The sequence below is a fragment of the Hoplias malabaricus genome, chromosome 12, assembly GCF_029633855.1.
Source record: "Hoplias malabaricus isolate fHopMal1 chromosome 12, fHopMal1.hap1, whole genome shotgun sequence".
Classification (NCBI taxonomy): domain Eukaryota; kingdom Metazoa; phylum Chordata; class Actinopteri; order Characiformes; family Erythrinidae; genus Hoplias; species Hoplias malabaricus.
The window spans coordinates 21019626-21039630 of NC_089811.1; the positions used below are offsets into that span (position 1 = coordinate 21019626).

The 20005-nt window shown below is 38.1% G+C and overlaps 1 protein-coding gene across 4 annotated transcripts in view; it reads left to right on the top strand.

The window, feature by feature from the left end:
* caska (calcium/calmodulin-dependent serine protein kinase a) overlaps nucleotides 1-20005 on the top strand; it is a 291466-nt gene that overhangs the window by 234028 nt on the left and 37433 nt on the right. For 2 of the 4 annotated variants that reach the window (XM_066686055.1, XM_066686057.1), the window contains exons 9-14: nucleotides 762-845; nucleotides 2356-2455; nucleotides 3954-4075; nucleotides 9050-9127; nucleotides 14016-14060; nucleotides 16419-16499. In XM_066686055.1, coding sequence (XP_066542152.1) covers nucleotides 762-845; nucleotides 2356-2455; nucleotides 3954-4075; nucleotides 9050-9127; nucleotides 14016-14060; nucleotides 16419-16499 — 510 coding nt within the window. The remainder of the gene's footprint in view (nucleotides 1-761; nucleotides 846-2355; nucleotides 2456-3953; nucleotides 4076-9049; nucleotides 9128-14015; nucleotides 14061-16418; nucleotides 16500-20005) is intronic. The other 2 variants (XM_066686056.1, XM_066686058.1) reach the window with 1 other exon arrangement.

Genomic DNA, 20005 nt, shown 5'->3' on the forward strand with positions numbered 1-20005 from the left:
GCGCTTAGAATAGTTGGACATTATTTTATTGTTAAATGGGTTGTTTATTTTTAATAAACTGTGCAGACAGCACAATAAAATAAACAGAAGTCGGCTGAATTAATTAGATAATTACAAATAAATATGCAGCCTATAGGCTTATAGTCCATGTACTAATATAAATAAAAATCCAGCAAAATGTAAACAATAATAATAATTAATAAAGAAGCATATTTTATAAACGAATTTAGCGACAAAAGGCTCAGTTCAGCGGGTGAACTTGTCACTGCCATGGTCAGTGCTGATATCTGTGGCTGCGCGCCTGCATGTCGTGGCGCATGGCAGGGATGGAACTGAATGTAGGTCACTAAACAAACAACAAAGATATGCATTTAAAAAATAATTATAGTAATAATAATAAACTACACAATGATTGTTCACGAGTCCAAGTCGAGTCTGAAGTCACCGTTTAAGACTTAAGTGCGACTTGAGTCCCTATCTCTGGTGTAGATGACATACTTGAGTGGCACAAAAACATGACACTCACATGTTGGTCCAAGTTGGTCTTTACCATGTCGGTGCCAGTGCAGGGCTGAGAATGGTCACAGCTCAGTGATATGTGTTCAGAAACAGGCCTTCGATATTCCCTGTACATTGACAGTCTGTATTAGAATCAGTGGCCTATATATATTTATATATATCTCTGTACGCTTGATAAAAGTGATGAATTATACATTGTGTGTGTGTGTGTGTGTGTGTGTGTGTGTGTGTGTGTGTTTCAGGAGAGAGACCGCTATGCCTACAAGATTCATCTCCCTGAGACAGTGGAACAGCTGAGGAAGTTCAATGCCCGAAGAAAGCTGAAAGTAAGGCTGAATAATAATGAAGTCATCCACATGTATTTCCTTAAATTTAGAACAACACAAACCCCTTGATCCTAAGGAATATCATTTAAAATTTATGACTATAATTTAACTGTCTAATGAGTTTAAATAGTCTATCCACATCTGTAAACTAGAATGAAGGAATTAGATTCCTGCTGTTGTAATGCACCATGTCCCTGTGTTCAGCTCCCATCTCTGTTTTTTTATAGACAGTTCTACAGAATAAAAAGGGGCAGATGTGGTTGGTCATGTATGCTCCTCTTCTACAGTGTGTCCTAGACTGTGTGGTTTAGTGTGTTGGCTCGTCCTAGACACATTTAGGGCATTTAGATGGTGGTGTCTTTGCTGGTGAGATTCCTCAAATCCATGCATCACACTAAACTCTTGGATTATTCACTGGTGCATTTGTGGCAAAATGGCTTCATTCTTGTTCACAAAGGACTAGACAGTTATCGGATGCTGCATTTGTACCGAAGTAATTACACCAAGTCCAGTTCCGGGTGACTGAGTTTGGTGTGTTCTCCCCATGTCTGCGTGGGTGTCCTCCAGGTGCTCCGGTTTTCTCACACTGTCCAAAAATACACATTGGTAGGTGGATTGGCAACTCAAAAGTGTCCGTAGGTGTGAGTGAATGTGTGAGTGTGTGTTTGTGTGTGTGTGTGTGTGTGTGTGTGTAGCCCTTTGAAGGACTGGCACACACTCCAGGGCTCTGGACCAACCACAATATGGACTAGACTGGAATGAATGAATGAATGAATGAATGATTTTTGAATGAGTGGGCACAGCAGGTAGTGTTGCAGTCACACAGCTCCAGGGACCTGTAGGTTGTGGATCTGAGTCCCGCTCCAGGTGACTGTCTGTGAGGAGTGTGGTGTGTTCTCCCTGTGTCTGTGTGGGTTTACTCCGGGTGACTGTCTGTGAGGAGTGTGGTGTGTTCTCCCTGTGTCTGCGTGGGTTTCCTCGGGGTGACTATCTGTGAGGAGTGTGGTGTGTTCTTCCAGTGTCGGTATGGGTTTCCTCCGGGTGCTCGGTTTCCTCCCACGGTCCAAAAACCCATGTTAGTAGGTGGATTGGCGACTCAAAAGTGTCCGTAGGTGTGAGTGTGAGTGACTGTGTGTTTTGCCCTGTGAAGAATTCCTCCAGGGTGTATTCCTGCCTTGCGCCCAATGATTCCAGGTAGGCTCTGGACCAACTGCAGCCCTGAACTGGATAAGCACTTACAGATAATGAATGAATGAATGAATAAATGAATGAAAAGCTGTCAATTTGTTTTAATTTATCATCATTATCAATTTGTAATGATTTCATGTTTTGTTCTTTTTTATTTTTTGCTTTAATTTCTTAGTATTATTCCTCAGTTGTAAATTAATTTGAGATGTTGTACATGGAAAGTGTTCTATAAATAAGATGTATTATTGTTAGTGTTAATATAAATATTATTATGTTATTATGTTGTTATTACAAATATTCTGCTTGTGTTTTTTTGTGCCAGGGTGCTGTATTAGCAGCAGTCTCCAGCCACAAATTCAACTCCTTCTACGGCGACCCACCAGAGGAGCTGGCTGACTTCTCTGAAGACTCTACTTCATCTGGTATTGATCTACCACGGCACAGCACACCAACACATACACCATCCTTCGAACACTCCTTTTCTCTGTTGTTCAGTTTGGTAATTGTTTGTTTGGTATTACAGTTCAAACAGCAATACGGGAGAAATGAAACACAACCATAGGTGTATGAACATTCAAATAACCTACTTGTTTCTGCACCCAGTGTCCAATTTATAAGGTCCACTTATCATGTAGGTTTTGATGCTGAATTTATATCTACAAGGTGGACCAATGAGGTCCCTGTCTAACAGAGTGGACAGTGACTGGACACAGTGTTTAAAAGCTCCAGCAGCACTGCTGTGTCTGATCCACTCATACTAGCGCAACACACACTAACACCACCACCAACACCACCACGTCAGTCTCAGCTACAGTGCTGAGAATGATCTACCACCCAAATCATGCATGCTCTGTGGCCTCAGTGGTTTTCCTGAGTCTTGAGGAACAGGGCGAAAGGGGGCTAATTGTAGAATTACAAAGCATTCCTGTATTTTCAGTGGCATTGATATAATAGATAGTGAATATAGAAACAAAGAGGTCATTTGAATGTGTTTTGTGATCAGTTTATATTACATAAGATGATGCTGACATCACACTGTTAAAGTGAAGATTAGATTTAAACAACAAATTAGTCCTGAATTAAAAGATTATGCACATCTGTTAATTTATGTGCACTTTATGTTATGTAGCCAGTAGACTTTTTTGTGTTATTTCCTTTTGTGCAGCTGCTGTTCTGGACACTTGCCACATATCTTACATCCTGTTTAAGAAAGCCTTGTTGCTTATAAGCAGATAAGAACGAGATAAAATTAATTATATGACGTGAAATGAAACAGATATCAAATAAAACCCTCCAGTTTACACACAGCTTATGTTACAGCTGCTCTATGTCCAAATGTTTTTAGACATCAACGCTAATTAGTGAATTGAGCTATTTTAATGTGCTCCTACTGCTTTAATCTCCTTAGAAAAGCACTGCAACAAAAATGGAAATATTTTATAGCAGCTGCACTTGAGTTGAAGTTCAGCATTCTTGATGCAAAGGGTCTGCTAGAGGGGAATAAAAGTTGATACTGAATGTACATGTTCAGGTTTGTCATTAGCGTCGCTGCTCTTAATGTGCTCCTGGCTGTGTTGCTTTCTAAATGTAATGTTTATTGTTTGTCCCAATGCTGGCCTCACCCCAGGACTGCTAGCGGCGGAAAGTAGGTATCTCCACTCGCGTCACTGTATCACTTCCCTTCATTTGTATATGATACATAATCTCAAATCAACTCTCATATCCTTAACTTTTTATCAAACTGAAACTTTCATATCCAGGCATGTGTTAGAAGTTAAGTAGTAGAACAAAGTTTATGTGGTGTTTTATGTCATATCATAGTGTTTGTGGAAACATTTATATGGATTATGAAAACATGCATTGGATGTGGTTTGTAGGTGAGCTGATGATATCATTTTGTTTGTGCGTGTGTGTATTTAGGGGCTGTATCCCAGGTCCTGGACAGTTTGGAGGAAATCCACGCACTAACAGACTGCAGTGAGAAAGATTTAGACTTTCTGCACAGTGTCTTTCAGGACCAGCATCTCCACACACTGCTGGATGTGAGTCATTGCACTGATTTTACCAGCCCTGGCCCTCTCCCTACACCATTCGTTTTACAGAGACTTATCCTATCCCTAACATTAACCAAAATTTGCGTTCGCCTCGAAATGTCTCACCTTATTGGTGTGTGTTTTTTGTCTTCATAAAGAGGACAGCCCCCACATTGTAATGCTGCTTTTCCACTGCAAGGTCTGTAATCGACTCAAAGTGGTCTTCACTCTGCTATTCTGCTTTTCTATTAGGTGAATCTGGTCGCTGGAACTTGGTACTTTTTTAGTCCCTGCTCGCTCCAGGTTCCAAGCGATACCTCGCAGAGCACTGATTCGCCAGAGAGACATATCAGTCACAAGTTACAGTAGATATCGCATTTGCTGTTTTCCAACTCACAATGGCAGTTTATAAAACAGCACTGTGGTCCTTTCAAGACTTTCAAACTCTTTTTTGACTGATGGGCAAAGAAAACCTTCAAGGGGCAGCTATGCTGATCTTTACAACTTTACTATTCAAACCACCCGGAGTTTACCACCATCTTAGTGGTAAGCTCATTTGATCTGGTAGAGAGAGGGTCTTCAGAGCAGTGCTAGTTCAAATATTTCAGAATCAGTCTTGTGCCAAGATGCTGTCAGGAAACCCAGGTCAGATCATTTCAAGACCTTTCTGGTTTGTCTATTCATTCATTGAGTGTCTGTAAGGGTTGTCTAAAGTGGGGCTCGAATAACACCCCCAGGACCCTGGAGCTGTGTGACAGCCACACTACCTGTTGTGTCACCACACCCCTCAGTTGTATATGATGTTTGCGTTCATGGAAAACAAAATGATGTACACGTCTTTGAATGTGTGAAGCCCAGATGGGTGTGCCATGTCCTACTAGTAGACTACAGTTATTCAGGTACCTTCAGAGTCCTTCCCATTATTAAATACTAAATCCCCAGCTTTATGTCTCAAGTAAACAGAAGATGCTAGAAACATTTGCCACCTGATTGGCTAATCAGTGGGCAGCATTCTCATGGACATATGCTGAACTATCACTTTACAGCTTTTGTTTAAAGCTGAAACTGGTTACAATGTTTCAACATAAACATAAATATTAACTAAATGTTAGAAACTATGACAAATCCAGCTTAATGTAAGTTGATACACATCTGAAAGAAAAGGCTTCTGAAACCAAAAAAAAAATATTGTTCCAGTCTGATTTCTAGTGTAATTACACATATGTTATATGTTTCACATATGAGAAAGAATATGCTGTTACAACTATGAAGATTCACTTGTGTAATTACAAAAGGCAAAACCAAAGTTGTAATTACATAAGTTTTAATTTACTACTTAATTTACTACTGTAATCCATCTGTAACAGGTACTAATACATTGGTAGTTACATTGTGGCTGCATAGGTTGTTCCTTTGTTAGAGACACTTAATATAAAGTGGGACCAAAGATTTCTACAGCAGTACATTGTTATTACACATTATTTCAACAAATTCCCACATTCAGATGCGTTCGCATGCATTTTTTAAATACATTTTTAAATACAGTTCATTCCACTATCTAAACAAATGACCCATCTTTGACCCTATACACACTTGTGCTTTCTTTTATCAGTGTGGTGTGATATGGTGTTTTTGTTTTGTTTTGTTTTTTCAGCAGAATTCTGCTCAAGGCCAGCAGCAGTAAACTCTCAATGCTCAATGCCCGGCATCAGCTAGAGGGGTATAAAGACTTCCAGCTTTGAGCTGTGGAGCAGTGTAACTACATTCACTAGCATGTTGGAGCATCAATAGTATAGGAAAGCACTGGAGTAGTTCTCCTACATCTGATTAGTTGGTACCTGGATTGTTAATGTTCTTGTGGCCGAATGCTGACTTTGAGGCATCAAAACTGATATGAGTTCTCTGCCCTATAAAGCACATCATGCTGCACCAATAAGAGTCATTGGGCAAGAGTCCCAACACTGTAACACTATGGTTTGGATTTTATGTCACTCTTGATAATAGTGTCTGCCAAATCCTCTGTGTAATGTAAAATTGCTGGGGTTTTTTGGCATTAAATGGGCTGAGACCTCTGGGTTAAAAAGTAGTTCAAGCAAAGCTATAAATTGATACTTGTTTAAAATGGGTATAGTTTGTTTTAGTTGATTCTGTGTAGCATCAATGGCCGTCAGCTGACTGTTTTCAAAATCTGTCTATACTTTATAAAAGGCTTCGTAATTAGGACTTTGTGTATAGTTGACCAAGCTTGGAGACCTATTCTTTAATCGTTTATTGTTTTTGATATAAGCTTGTGATTATTCACTTACTACAATTGCATGTGATTAGCGTGTGCTTTTGTGTAGGCTCAATGCTGCCACTGTGTGTTTATCTGAGTTTGAATAACTGCAGCTGCTGACCATCGCTCAGTGTGTGTGGTGAATGTGGGGTGGGGGGGGGGGGGGGGTGTTAAGTTCTTTCTTTGAGCTTCACAGTGTGGCCTGTGAGAAGGAGGCGAGGTCTGAGTGTACAGGACCTAAAGGAAAACACTGGGGAGGGACTGCAGCTTATAGAAGCCATGAGCCCATTGAAGACCCATTGAAAAACACTGAAAAGAGATTGCAACAATGGTAGCTTTTGTCAGCCTTGGTCCATTCTGTGCCATGGCTCCAGCAGTTTGTCTCTGTCTGAGCCACTGCTTCAGACGTTGATACATTACAGTCTTCCCTCCCGAGGCCATGGCCAGAGAGATGAGTCTGGCTGGAAATTGAACCCCATGATCCAGAGGAAGCAGTAATTTTTGTCCATTCTGCTCCAGTGTCTGGATTTACACTCGCCCATATCTGCATTTCTGACTAGTCTGGGTTTGGTGAGTATGAGTCTTTGTTGGTTCAAGCTGCCCTTAATGTATTATAGCTACAGAAAGGTCTTATATGCTTGAACATTGGGGTGAGGATTTGCTTGCATTCAGCCACAGGAACATTAGTGAGATCAGGTCGTGTTAATGTATGATTAGCCCCAGATCACCATCCAGAACTCCCAAATGTATTGGATGGCGTCCAGTGCTGAGGGATGTATACTCTTCTGTTTGACAATTCACATTGACCATGGTGGTGGCTGATTAGGCGTGGATCACAGAAGCCAAGTTCAGTTGAGGGGACCACACTGGGACCACCCCAGTATCATTTTAGTACCTTTTTATCTAAGAGTCTGTAGAAGATGGTGGAGATGTATGGCTTGATTTAGCCACTGATAACTTGAAACATTTGAAATGTTTACACCAGACACGTTTCCTCATTGTTAGTATTGTCTAAAGAGAAGGGGAAGAACTTTTATATTTAGCAGAATAATAAAGTAATAACTGGGAAATTGTGTGATAAATTCAACCAGTGATATATCAGATTTGTTACGCAGTAATTATTCAGTACTTTCACCTTCCACAAGTTTTGAATTATTATGGCTATTGCCATATATTAATAAACTAGTTCTGCAGAAGTTATGTGCTTTCAGTGTAAGTCTTAGCATACTACCTCACATTTTCTTTTGTTTCTTGTATGTTTATGTCTTCAAGTGCTTAGGTAATGTGTGATGTACAAAGAGTTACTGTATCTCATCAGCTCAGTTAGATAAGATATGGTACAATCAAATTTATTGATCCTGAAGGGATTGCTTCACCACAGTAGCATACATATTGGACATGAACTGACATAAAACATTCAAAAATCAGACAGAAGGGAGTTTACACCAGACTTACTGCAGTTTCTAATTGCAGCAGTAAGGAAAGGTCTCACAATGTGCTCTTTGAACACAGTGTATCACAACGGTGTTTGCTGTATCAGTACCATCTCAGTGTGGTTTCTGCATTTCTACTCAGCTTATTTTGTGGTTTTGGCTATAATGCCAAGCAGAGTCAATCTTCCTGTGAAGTTGGCTAGAGCTTACTGATCAATGATTGTCTGAACCAGGAATTATACCATAGCTTTCTGTGTATACGTCAGGAGCTTTTCCCACAACACACACTAGCACATCACCACAATGTCAGTGTCACTGCAGTGCGGAGAACGATCTACCACCCAAATCATATCTGATCTGTGCTGGTCCTCTGGCTGGGTGGACAGGGTAAAGTGGAGCAAACTAGTATGCAGAGCAACAGCTGGATTTTTTTTAAAAGCTAATTAAATGTTCTTAAACCAGATTTTACCTCCCATAATTCACTAGTTTCACATTCCTGTGACATATTAGTGGATTTATCTAGTGATGTAAACAATGTGACTACTGTTGAGTTTAGAAGGTAGAATGCATTTTATTGATGCCGAAACATGCATTAACTATCATCACTAACTCTCTCTCTCTCTCTCTCTCTCTCTCTCTCTCTCTCTCTCTCAATGACAATGAGCTGCTCTGTAGTGTTAATTTCTTCTGTTAAAGTGTGCAATGCTAAAGCATTCTCTGAAACATTTGCTCAGCAAATTAAGAGATTCCAATTCAAAATCATCAAAACTACACTGAAGTATAATAATTAAAAACAAAGTTTGGTTTCCTCTCACCAGCACTCATTAATATCACAAACATTTACAACTCCCTCCCAAAAATAAAAAGTACCAGAATTTTATCACTATATTTGTGATTATCCTTCTAAATTGAATTTAAATAATTTAGTATTTTATAATAATAATAATAATAATAATAATAATAATAATAATAAGTTTTATAATCAGTAATCAAAACTAATGTGTCTGTCAACTTTACTTAGGAAATATCCCAGCAATAAAAATCTTTTTTGTGTTTTGAGTAATTTTACAATTACTCCTGTCTTGTTTAGGGAAACTACAAATAATTTTTTATACTACATTCTGTTTGCTGTAGGTCTTCTAACATTTATGGAAAAATTTCCATAGCGTTAAAATGAAGAAAGAGAAATAGACCTGAATAGAGTAAACACTTTTAATGGCACTGATCTTCACTAACTGTGTGTTCTTCTTGTATTCTTCTGCCCTTTTTTTCCAGTTGTATGACAAGATAAACACCAAGTCCTCTCCACAGATCAGGAATGCTCCAAGTGATGCTGTCCAGAGAGCCAAAGAGGTCAGTGCTCAACATCCTCTTTAAAAGTGTAACAGACAGACAAGCAGATGGAGTCACTACAGCGGTAGTCTTCAACCTTCTAGTCTGGAGTATAAACGGATCTCAGAATCTAAATTAAACCACAACATAAACAGAACTAATGAGTGTCCAGAAGCAAGGCCAGATTTCCAGACGCAGTTAGTGTCTTTCCTGTCTCCATCTCACAGTTTAGAAAGAGATTTGGACCATAGCATTAGTCCTTATTTATTAAAGTCATACAAACCTTACACAGCAAATTTTCCAGTTTTAACACTGGTTAATTTACTGTGTAGGCAGGATATATGGAGATTTTGAGAAGTCACTGATATAAGATCACCATTATAACGATGAAGGGATTATGGCAGTATTATGAGTAATATTATAATATTAGTAATATTATCATTCACATACATAACTTGAACACATTCCTTCAAGTGTCCATAGAGTACTCTTTAGGCATGCTCACAGTCATCAGACTCATCTGTAAAGGGAAGTGGTCAGAAGCAAAATCCAAAAACCCCCTAAAATTCTTTAGTGCAGTGATATAATCTCTACTGCACCTGTTGTTTCCATCTTCATCATGGAGATATTGATATATGTATTTCTTGTATTCCTAAAACTTTTCTATAAAACAAAGTACACAACACAGTAAATTCACCAGTGTTAAATCAACACTATTAGTTTTAAATTAACACTGTTAGTGTAATAATTCAACACTCTCAGTGTTAAGTTAACACTAATAGTGTTGAATTAACACTGGAGAATTTGCTGTGGCATATTAAATATTTCTTTTGGCTAGGAGTTTACATGTGAAACTGGATGGTCCACAGATTTAGCGCAACTCTTTTAACATAATACTGTGCGGTTCTTTGTTTTTCTAGCTTTTACTACTGTGTTTTCCCTGGGGAATGTCATTTAGTGCTTTCTGGCTTCTGAAATAATGATTATATTAGAGCTGCTGAATCACAATCTGTCTATAGCTCCAGCTCTGGCTCACATGTTCTGTTTTCTGCTTTTCCTCTTTGTGTCAGTCTACAAGGGTTCTCGGGGTGATCTAGTTATTCTAGATAGCCATGTAGCTGGAAGCTATTCCAGTCAAATCTTTTCTCAAATTCATCCCTGAGATGCTCTTTATACACTTCCTCAACTGTGACATTTGTGGCTTTTGTTAAAAAGAAAATTCCTCTTTTCAAAAGTTTAGTTTAGTTCCTGAGATGGATGTAGTGGCATTCAGGGGGTTTTGATCTTAGATGGTCCAGGCTCTGTGATTTCAGCAGTGACGAGTCTATAGCCATTTTATTTACTAAATCCAAACTGTCCAGTGAACCTAAATGTTTGTAGGCAAGCCTAAAAATAAAATATTTCTTTAACAGAATCATGATCTTTATTCGATAAGTAACTTGGTGGAGATCTCAACATGAAATAAAATAAATGTAAATACATATGGATTCTAAAGTAAATAAGCCTAAAATGGACAGTGCGATACATAAGCAGCAAGTAAATGATGTGCAAGAAACATCAAACAAACAAGTAATGATTACTGAGGTAAATATATATGTACATAATTGAAATGCATATGCATGCATACCCACATGCACACACATACACACATACACACACACACTTTCTCAAAGATGGAGCAACATACCACCCTGAATGAGTTTTATCACTAATGCGTTGGGATCTGAGTGGAAACCCCCTCAAAGTTGCTGTGACCCAGGCCTTTTCTGTTTCTTTTCCCCACCTTTATTTTTAAAGCACTTCAAGTAGCGACCCATGGTTGATTAATATACAGTGGTGTGAGCAGGTTCTTGTTTTCACTCAGTGTTTCTAAGAAAACTTGTTTAGCAACAGTTAGCTGACATTTACACCCGTGGTCTGATGCTTGTGTGAGAACATGGCGGATATGTTCGTCAGTTGCAGATTTAAAATGGTACAGAGGGTTTACAGTACAGATCAGTGTATGAAAAAGCCTGTTTTCACTGGGAACACCCAAAAGTTTCAAATGACATTAATTAAGTGTTTATTATATTTACATTTTTAGAACCAATGTTGCAACCCAACATTGTTAAAGTTCTAAAAAATGGCGTAAATGCTATTAGTATATCTTGCTCAAAATGTATCCTTTTGCTTTGGTCTAACTCTATAGTACATAGTGAATGTGTGGCTCTCTCAAATATCAACAGTGTTGCCTTATTAATGTGTTTTTTGCATGGCACATATTAAAAATAAAGCTTTGCAATTGTTGCATCTCAGCTTCGGCTTTCTGTTCTATGGCATATTTAATGCCTGCGGGAGATAAACCATGACAGCATGCTGTCAGATCAGTGGACTGGGAAATGTGTGAGTGGGGATCACTAGACTTTTGGGTGGGCCGCAAGACATTTAAGTTTAACCACAGCTTTAATTTTTTTTTTTTCTGTGCTGAATATATAGTATGTGTTTGTGTGTGCCAGATAAAGATCTCATTGTGGGCACCAAAATTTGGATAACACTTTACATGTTATTTGCATTAATTAACTGTACTTTTTTTTGCACAATTTTAAGTAATGACAGTAATAAACTACACTAAACAATGAAGTAAAGCCACAGTTAATCGTTAATGACAGAAACAAGAACAAACATTGTTTTAGGAATTTATAAAATGATCTAGCCATTGAGTAAGGTTTATTAGTGTCTTACATATCATGATTAATGTACCCTTTTTGTAAAGTGTTACTAAAATTTGTTCAGTTTACACTCTCTCTGAGGGAAATCCTCTTCTTTGTGGTGACCACAAGCTGTTTAGTTTTTAGTGATAGGGTTTGGAATAGGGCAATGGCTGTTGTTAGGGTTAGGCTTGTAATATTTAAGTTTCCACAGACTTTCCACAGAATATTTGGTGACACTGCAATGCATAAGAAAAAAATTGATTGGTCTAGATATTCATCAAGTTATTGGGACTCAAGTCTGTTTACACACTCACAATGTGAGGACTTGTGTGTGTGTGTGTGTGTGTGTGTGTGTGTGTGTGTGCGCGCAATTTTCCTTAACCATTGGATCGCATTGCACTGTAATCTCACATACTTCCATCAATCTTCAACAGCTATAGTCAAAAAATGCATGCCTAAAAAGACCTTACTTCAACTAACATAAGTCATCAGTTTACTTCCTCACCACATCCTTCCGCAAGATGGAGTGTGGTGTTCCAGCTGTGCAGTAAGATGGCACAAGAGTATGAATATTTGTCAAAGCTTCTTATTAATAATACTAGTAATTGCTTTATTTATTTATTTATATTATTTGTTTTGTACCACTTTAGAATAGCACTGCACTTACTAAGGTTTATAAATCATTTAAAATCTGTTTGTTAATGGTTATTTAATATGTTGTTGTTGCTGCATTAAAAGTCATTAGTAACCAGTTATAGCACATAGACAGAAAGAGTAACAATGAACATTTATTTGCCAAAGAGTGAACCCACACCAATCTACACAACCTCAGATCATGCCAGATACTGACCGTGCTTAGTTATCTTCCTCATCAGTTGACACATGCATGACATACAACAGTTACACATCATTATCATAAACCCACATCAAAAATAATTAAATAAAAAAACAAGGTTTAAACAAATAAAAAAATAAGTAGAATAAAGAAATATAAAAACAGTACAAATTCTAATTAGTATTAAATGTTCATCACCTTATACTCTCCGTTTTTCATGTAAAAAAGGTAGCACACAAGGATTAATCACCATCTATGTAAGTAGTGTTATTAATTAGTTTTTTAAACCATATTTTGCTATCAATTTTACTGTAAATTACTGTTCTACACATGTAATAGGTTTTGCTCTTGCTAATTCTTTTGTTAAATATCTTATAGTGTTAGTTTCTCTTTCTTTCATTTGTTTTAATTAACTATAAAGTCCCAATGGATGTTTTAGCTCATATGTATTCTTCATGAGTCCCACAAGGTTTGCCCTTAACCTGTCTTCAACCTTTAGCCACTTTAGTTCATTGTGCATTTTATTTAAGCTGGTTCTGTATGGGCACCAACTGCCTTATTCTGCAGTATCTATTCGTTTATAAGTTTAACCATCAAATACATGAACAACCAACAAAGTGTCATTTTATACATTAATGATAAAGTCATGCACCTTAACATGTGAAATGGCTAAATTCTCATTCTGAAGTCTGAGCTCATTCTTTACCTTGACATTTTCAGCAAGGCCTGAAACTTTCAGTATTACACAAAAAAGAGGTCACTGTTGCCATTTCTATCTCTTTGTTACAAATGATTGTTAATGACTTTTATACGTTTTTAAACTATTATAAATGTAGTCTTATTTTAAAATGGCACTTTTTTAAAAAATAAAATAATATTTCATTCTGGCTGTCATCCAGCTCCTCTGGTAATTTCAGTTCCTCTGGTAATTGACATCCTTCTACATATTGTGCAGATAGAAGTGAGATGGGAAAAACCCTGAAGTAGTTCTTTACACAAAATAACAGAATTGATTGGTCTGCGGGGATTCTAGTTCCTAAGTGACCTTTCTGACCTGCTTTCTGTCTTTCTGTCAGCATGCCCCTGTAGAAATCACCTTACTGCTCTCTCATTACAAATCAAAACATCTTTCAGGCCTGCAGGGATTAGAAGAGCTTTTCTCTCTAGTAACCCGTTCCTGTTTTCTCGCTTCCTGTCACTGACCACACTGAAATGCCTGAAAAGTGTTCTTTACAAAGTGGTCAGCAGGGGTGTAGGCTGAGACTAACTCACTTCCCCTCACTTCAAACACCGTCCCCGCTGTCCACTGAACGTCTTGAACAATTTACACAGAGCTTAAGCATCAAATGTATAACTGTCCTTTGTGTGTCTCCATGTTACGAAGTCCGGTGAAGACGGGGCAGACACAGCTCTGAAACATCTGGAATGTGTAAGCCCAGGACATTTTCCAAGCTTTTGATATTAGTAATGCATTTTGTTTCTATAATCTGTCTATACTGTTCTTATGTTGGCCCTTAAAATTACTGGAGTTGTGGGAAGGATTGCTACTGGCATCACAGCCTGTTTCTCATATGCATATTTATGCAAATGTCCATAGCTACAAAAAAGTAAGGAAATGTAAGACGGACTGGAGCAGTGAAGCAGTAACGTATTTCATATCTGAATTAGTACTGTGAAAAGGTCTAACACTGCCAGGCATATTAGTTAATCAAGTAACCAACAGTATTTATTTGGGCTGCTGATTTACTTTATTGTTAGTCTTTTGGCAAATATCTGTATCAGTTTAAGTCTTGTTTTAGTCATTTGTTGATGAAACTAAAATATTTAATTTTCACTTTATTTCATTAAGGTATTAACATTACTTTTTTACAGGTAACATTCATAAACATTCATTCATTCATTCATTATCTGTAACCGCTTATCCAATTCAGGGTCGCGGTGGGTCCAGAGCCTACCTGGAATCATTGGGCGCAAGGCGGGAATACACCCTGGAGGGGGCGCCAGTCCTTCACAGGACAACACACACACACACACACACACACACACACTCACACCTACGGACACTTTTGAGTCGCCAATCCACCTGCAATGTGTGTTTTTGGACTGTGGGAGGAAACCGGAGCACCAGGAGGAAACCCACGCGGACACGGGGAGAACACACCAACTCCTCACAGCATTCATAAACAATAGCTTAAAAATTATTTTCCATTTAAAAACACATTAATAACCAAAATTATGGAAAGAAATATGGCCACAAGTCCGTAACAGCATGTTATTTGCCAGTCTTTCACATTTTCATTTAGTTTTTATCCATTGATGAAAATTGTTTTGGTCCCTTTTTTCATGAGCTGACCTTTTCATGAGATCTTTTATAGAAAAAGATCTAAGAATTTTTCTATAAACACAAAAGGCCTCTTTCTCTCACATATTCTTCACAAATTTGTTTAAATCTGTGTTAGTGAGTACTTATCCTTTGCCGAGATAATCCATCCACCTCAGGTGTGGCATATCAAGATGCTGATTAGACAGCATAATTATTGCACATGTGTGCCTTAGGCTGGCCACAATAAAAGGCCACTTTTGTTTTCAACAATTAGAACATTGGCTAAATATTTCTCATCATAGTTTTCGTTAATGAAATTGTAACCGAGATTAAATAAGGAGCTTTTTTTAATCTACTTTTCTCCACTTACATTCTATTTCATCTTCTTGGGTTTCATGAACATGAACATAAACACTTTATTTAAAATAAATAAAAAAACAAACAATCCTATATAAGCCAAACATTTCAGTTCAGAGACTATGACAAAACCCAATGCAACCAACACCATATTCAGAAGGCATAGAAACAGACGAAATCTGAAAATATGAGCAAAAGGCCATGACATTAAACAGTATAAGGGGAAATAAACACTAAACATGAAACACTAAACACAAACAAAGAAACTATGGCAGTACCTTGCAAAGAAGAGTTGCAAAAACAGTTGCATAAAGGCCACCACAGCTGAAAAAGAAACCCATCTTGGTTGAGGTGTAGTCCACTGCTGACATGTGAGAGCCTGACAAACGACAATGCAGAAAGGCATTATGGCAGTACATGTTACATTTTGAGACCACTTTTCAGTAGTTTTCTTTTTTAGAAAAATGTACAAAACCTAGTAAATGTACAAAATGTTAGTGTTTGAATTTGAAAGTAAAATTAGTTAAATAAAAAGTAAAATAAAAAAAGTAATTTTATATGAATTAAATGTTTAAATAACTAAACTACTTAAAAGTCTGAACCACTGCCAGTTATTTACTTTTTGCATGATAAGGGACATGCTTTGGATTATTGATTTCAGGCTAAATGGTAATGGTGGTCAGTGTAGAAGAGAGGAGCTAGTTCGAGCAAACTGTAAAAGTGGTGTGTCAGTAACAAGCTGTTGAATGTGTTAAGTGTGTTAATTTGTTGGGACTCACAGCTTCACACGGACTCCACAGTCTGTCCGTCCATACCCCATACCCCCCCACCCAAACACACACACACACACACACACACACATTCAGCACAGATATGTGACATGTCTGCAATGTTGGACTCAGAGCAGTAGTCACATGGGGCCTGGGGTCTTGCCAGAAAAGTGTGTATGTTTGGTTGTGTGTGTGTGTGTGTGTGTGTGTGATATGCTGTGTGTCTGGGGTGTCAGCAGACTGGCTCAAAGCTGCTCAGCTATGTGCAGGGGTCTGTAAGGGAAAGCCGAAAACAATTATATTGGGAAAAAACTCTTACCTCACTGTGTTTCTGCAGGTACTAGAAGAAATCTCCTGCTACCCTGAGAACACAGATGCTAAAGAGCTGAGACGAATCTTAACCCAGCCCCATTTTATGGTAAGTTAAGCAAGTTGTTTAATTAAGATGTTTTAATTACTACTGCTACTGAGAACATTTTGTAATGTTAAAGTGTTGTGTGTGTGTGTGGAGAAGCACATTCCTATTCAATGACATTCTCTGCCCAAAAAAAATTTCTTAGATTTCAAACAGTTTTCCAAGATAAATCATGGACAAGTATAACTAGCAGATCTAGTGTTTTCCACTGCAAAACTGAAATGAACATTATTAACATTTAGTTTGCATCCATTTTAGCAATACCAGCTACTTGTTTGATCATTTCTGTGTAAATCTGATGGCTTTCAGAGTATTCAGAAATTATTAGTGAGGTCATGGATAAGTGTGTTCTGATTAGTTCTGAATCACAAGAGCCACTTTATCCCATCCTGAAGATAAGCAGATGTTGCTCCATCACTCCAGAGAACACAGTTCTACTACTCCACAGCCCAAAACCCAGTTCAATATCTCAGAGAGGGCTTACTCTAAAACCTGTTGTTTATTTTAAACCATCACCATGAGTCCCTTTGTTTTTTAATTGTCAAAAAAAAAAAAAAATAAAATAAACAATGTAATGTACAGTATGAATTATTTAAAATCAGGATTATGAGAAGCAGTTACAAACAATACTTCAACAACAGCAAATGTGGCATGTATTTAAAGAACTAATCCTGAAACATCTGTAACACTGTGTGTCACATCTACTTGCAGAGGTGAATTGTTGCATATGAAATATAATCACTTTCCAATATATTATAATAAGCATGCGCCGTTGAGTCATGGCACAACAACATTTTCAAAGCAGAACAAAAGCTGACAACAAAACAGCATTAAGGTAGAAAGCAATGAAATTACAAACACCAGAAGAGAACTACAAACACCAGGCCAGAACTACAAACACCAGGCCAGAACTACAAACCTGAGAACAGAACTACAAACTTCAGAACAGAACTACAAACTTCAGAACAGAACTACAAACCTGAGAACAGAACTACAAACACCAGGACAGAACTACAAACTTCAGAGCAGAACAACAAACTTCAGAACAGAACTACAAACCTGAGAACAGAACAACAAACACCAGGACAGGAACTACAAACACCAGGACCAAACTACAAACACCAGTACAGAATTATAACCTTGAGAACAGAACTACAAACCTGAGAACAGAACTACAAACTTCAGAACAGAACTACAAACTTCAGAACAGAACTACAAACCTGAGAACAGAACTACAAACACCAGGACAGAACTACAAACTTCAGAGCAGAACAACAAACTTCAGAACAGAACTACAAACCTGAGAACAGAACAACAAACACCAGGACAGGAACTACAAACACCAGGACCAAACTACAAACACCAGTACAGAATTATAACCTTGAGAACAGAACTACAAACACAAGGACAGAACTACAAATCCCAGGCCACAACTACAAACACCAGAACAGAGCTACAAACTTCAGAACAGAACTACAAACACCAGGACCAAACTACAAACACAAGGAAACAGAATTATAACCATGAGAACAGAACTAACAACGCTAGAACAGAACTACAAACTCAAAAAGCTAGAAAAGAAATACAAACATGAGAACAGAACAGCAATAAATGAAAAAATGTATTTAAGAAATGCTGCAATGGAGAGGCATTCATACCTTATATTCAGTTTTCAGAGTTCATTTAAACTATGGTGACTGGCAATGTGTTGCATTCTCCCTTAATTATGTGGTGTTCGCCACCACTTGTTGGTTTTCTAAATGTTGTTGTGATATGACTCAGTGATCCACTGTATATAATGAACAGTGGACAGACTTTTATTATGAGGACTTCAGCAGCCCATATTTTCTAGTTCCCTGTAAAATCTCCACTCAATGTGAAAGTTGTGTAGTTAGTGTTCTCCTCCCAGTGCGTAGAGACTATCAGTGGTGTGTAAGCTGAACCTCAGAAGAATGCCTCAGAAGAAGCTTGTGCCTTCACTGTAGTTGGTGGATGGATTTGACAGCTGAAATATTGGATAAAACAAATTGAATTAATACCTAACCTTTAGTTCTGCACAATAAAGATCTCCTCAAACAATGAGGTTCATTCTTTGGACCTGCGTCTGTTTACCTTGTGAAAAACATGATTTCATTTGTGACTGTCAGGACTCAAAGGTCTCTTCGGCTGTGAGTAATTACATCACCCCAGCCACTGGTCTTCTGTAATTAGTGTGAATGCCTCAGTTCGGAAAAGAGAGAGTTTTCTCATGTTCTTATCAGCAGGACAAATGTCATGTCAGGGCTGCAGGCGCAGACGGATGAAGTGGTTAACGTGGCTTTTCCTCTGGTCTTGCTGTTGATCAATAAGACTGGACTAATGACCGCACTGGAGACAGGCCTCATCTGTTACGCTCCTCAGCTTTCTGCAGATACCACATGAAGGATGAAAGCATCTGCAGGAATAGAGAAGAAAGGGCAGAAAAAAATGTGAAGGAGCTGGAAAGTGTAATAGAAGTAAAGCTGATTAGTCAGAGTATGTGAGATAGGAGGGGTAGGGGGTGGGTATCAGGAGTGGAACTGAGTGAGTGAGAGAGGTGCTGATTATAAGAACACAGTGGATGTGGAGTGACTGTAAAACTTGAGCAACATCTTGAGCAGAAATACAGAAGAAAAAAATGTTCCTCAATTTTATCTATAGCTTTTTTCAGTTTCATTAAATGAGAAGTAGGTAAGATTTGGGGTGGCTCCCCCTAGTGTAATTAATTCTTACAGCACCGAAAACATAGGGGAGGGGGAGGTGCAGTAGTTTCATACCCTTCTTTACTTGCAAATGGGTATATGAATTTACACAGTATGTTTTTTTTTTATAAACACATTGTTTTTTTTTTTTTTCTTGGCTATTTGTCTTGCACAAACACAAGTCAATAAGTACATCTGCTCCAATCTGCAGCTGCAATGCTTTTCTTTTTTTTTTTTCCACACACACAACAACAGATTCTCTGTGATCTCACTTTTGCACGAACTATCTCCATGAACCTGGTGCAAAACTGCATTTATCCTTCTGTAGCGCTAGGGTCGAGTACTGTTCAGAGATCAGCAAAAGCTTTTGGTCATTCAGAGGAGCTCATTGGACACGTATCAAGCGCTGTTATCAAAAAGCCTTCTCAAGGGGATAAACATGGAGGGTTTGTGTAGTTTTTGGCATGGAACAGTGGTAAGACCCGTCTTCATCCGATTTCAGATGGGAAACCTGAGAAAATAAAACAGGGAAAATGCTCTGTGCATTTTTTGGGGCTGTGCTCTGACCAACTCGAGAAAAAAAAGCATTTTTCTCTGTAACTTTAACTTTTTCTCTGTAAATTTGTGTACTGTTGTGTTTCTACAACTACAAATTCAACTGTTGTTTGGCCCCAAAAATACCATTATACCCTACAAAAACAGTGCTTAGAGGAGAATTCTTTTTGCAGAACCCTGCACTGGCTAACTTTGTGCTTCCGATGAAGAGAGAGGTAGGGTCATATTTCCCAT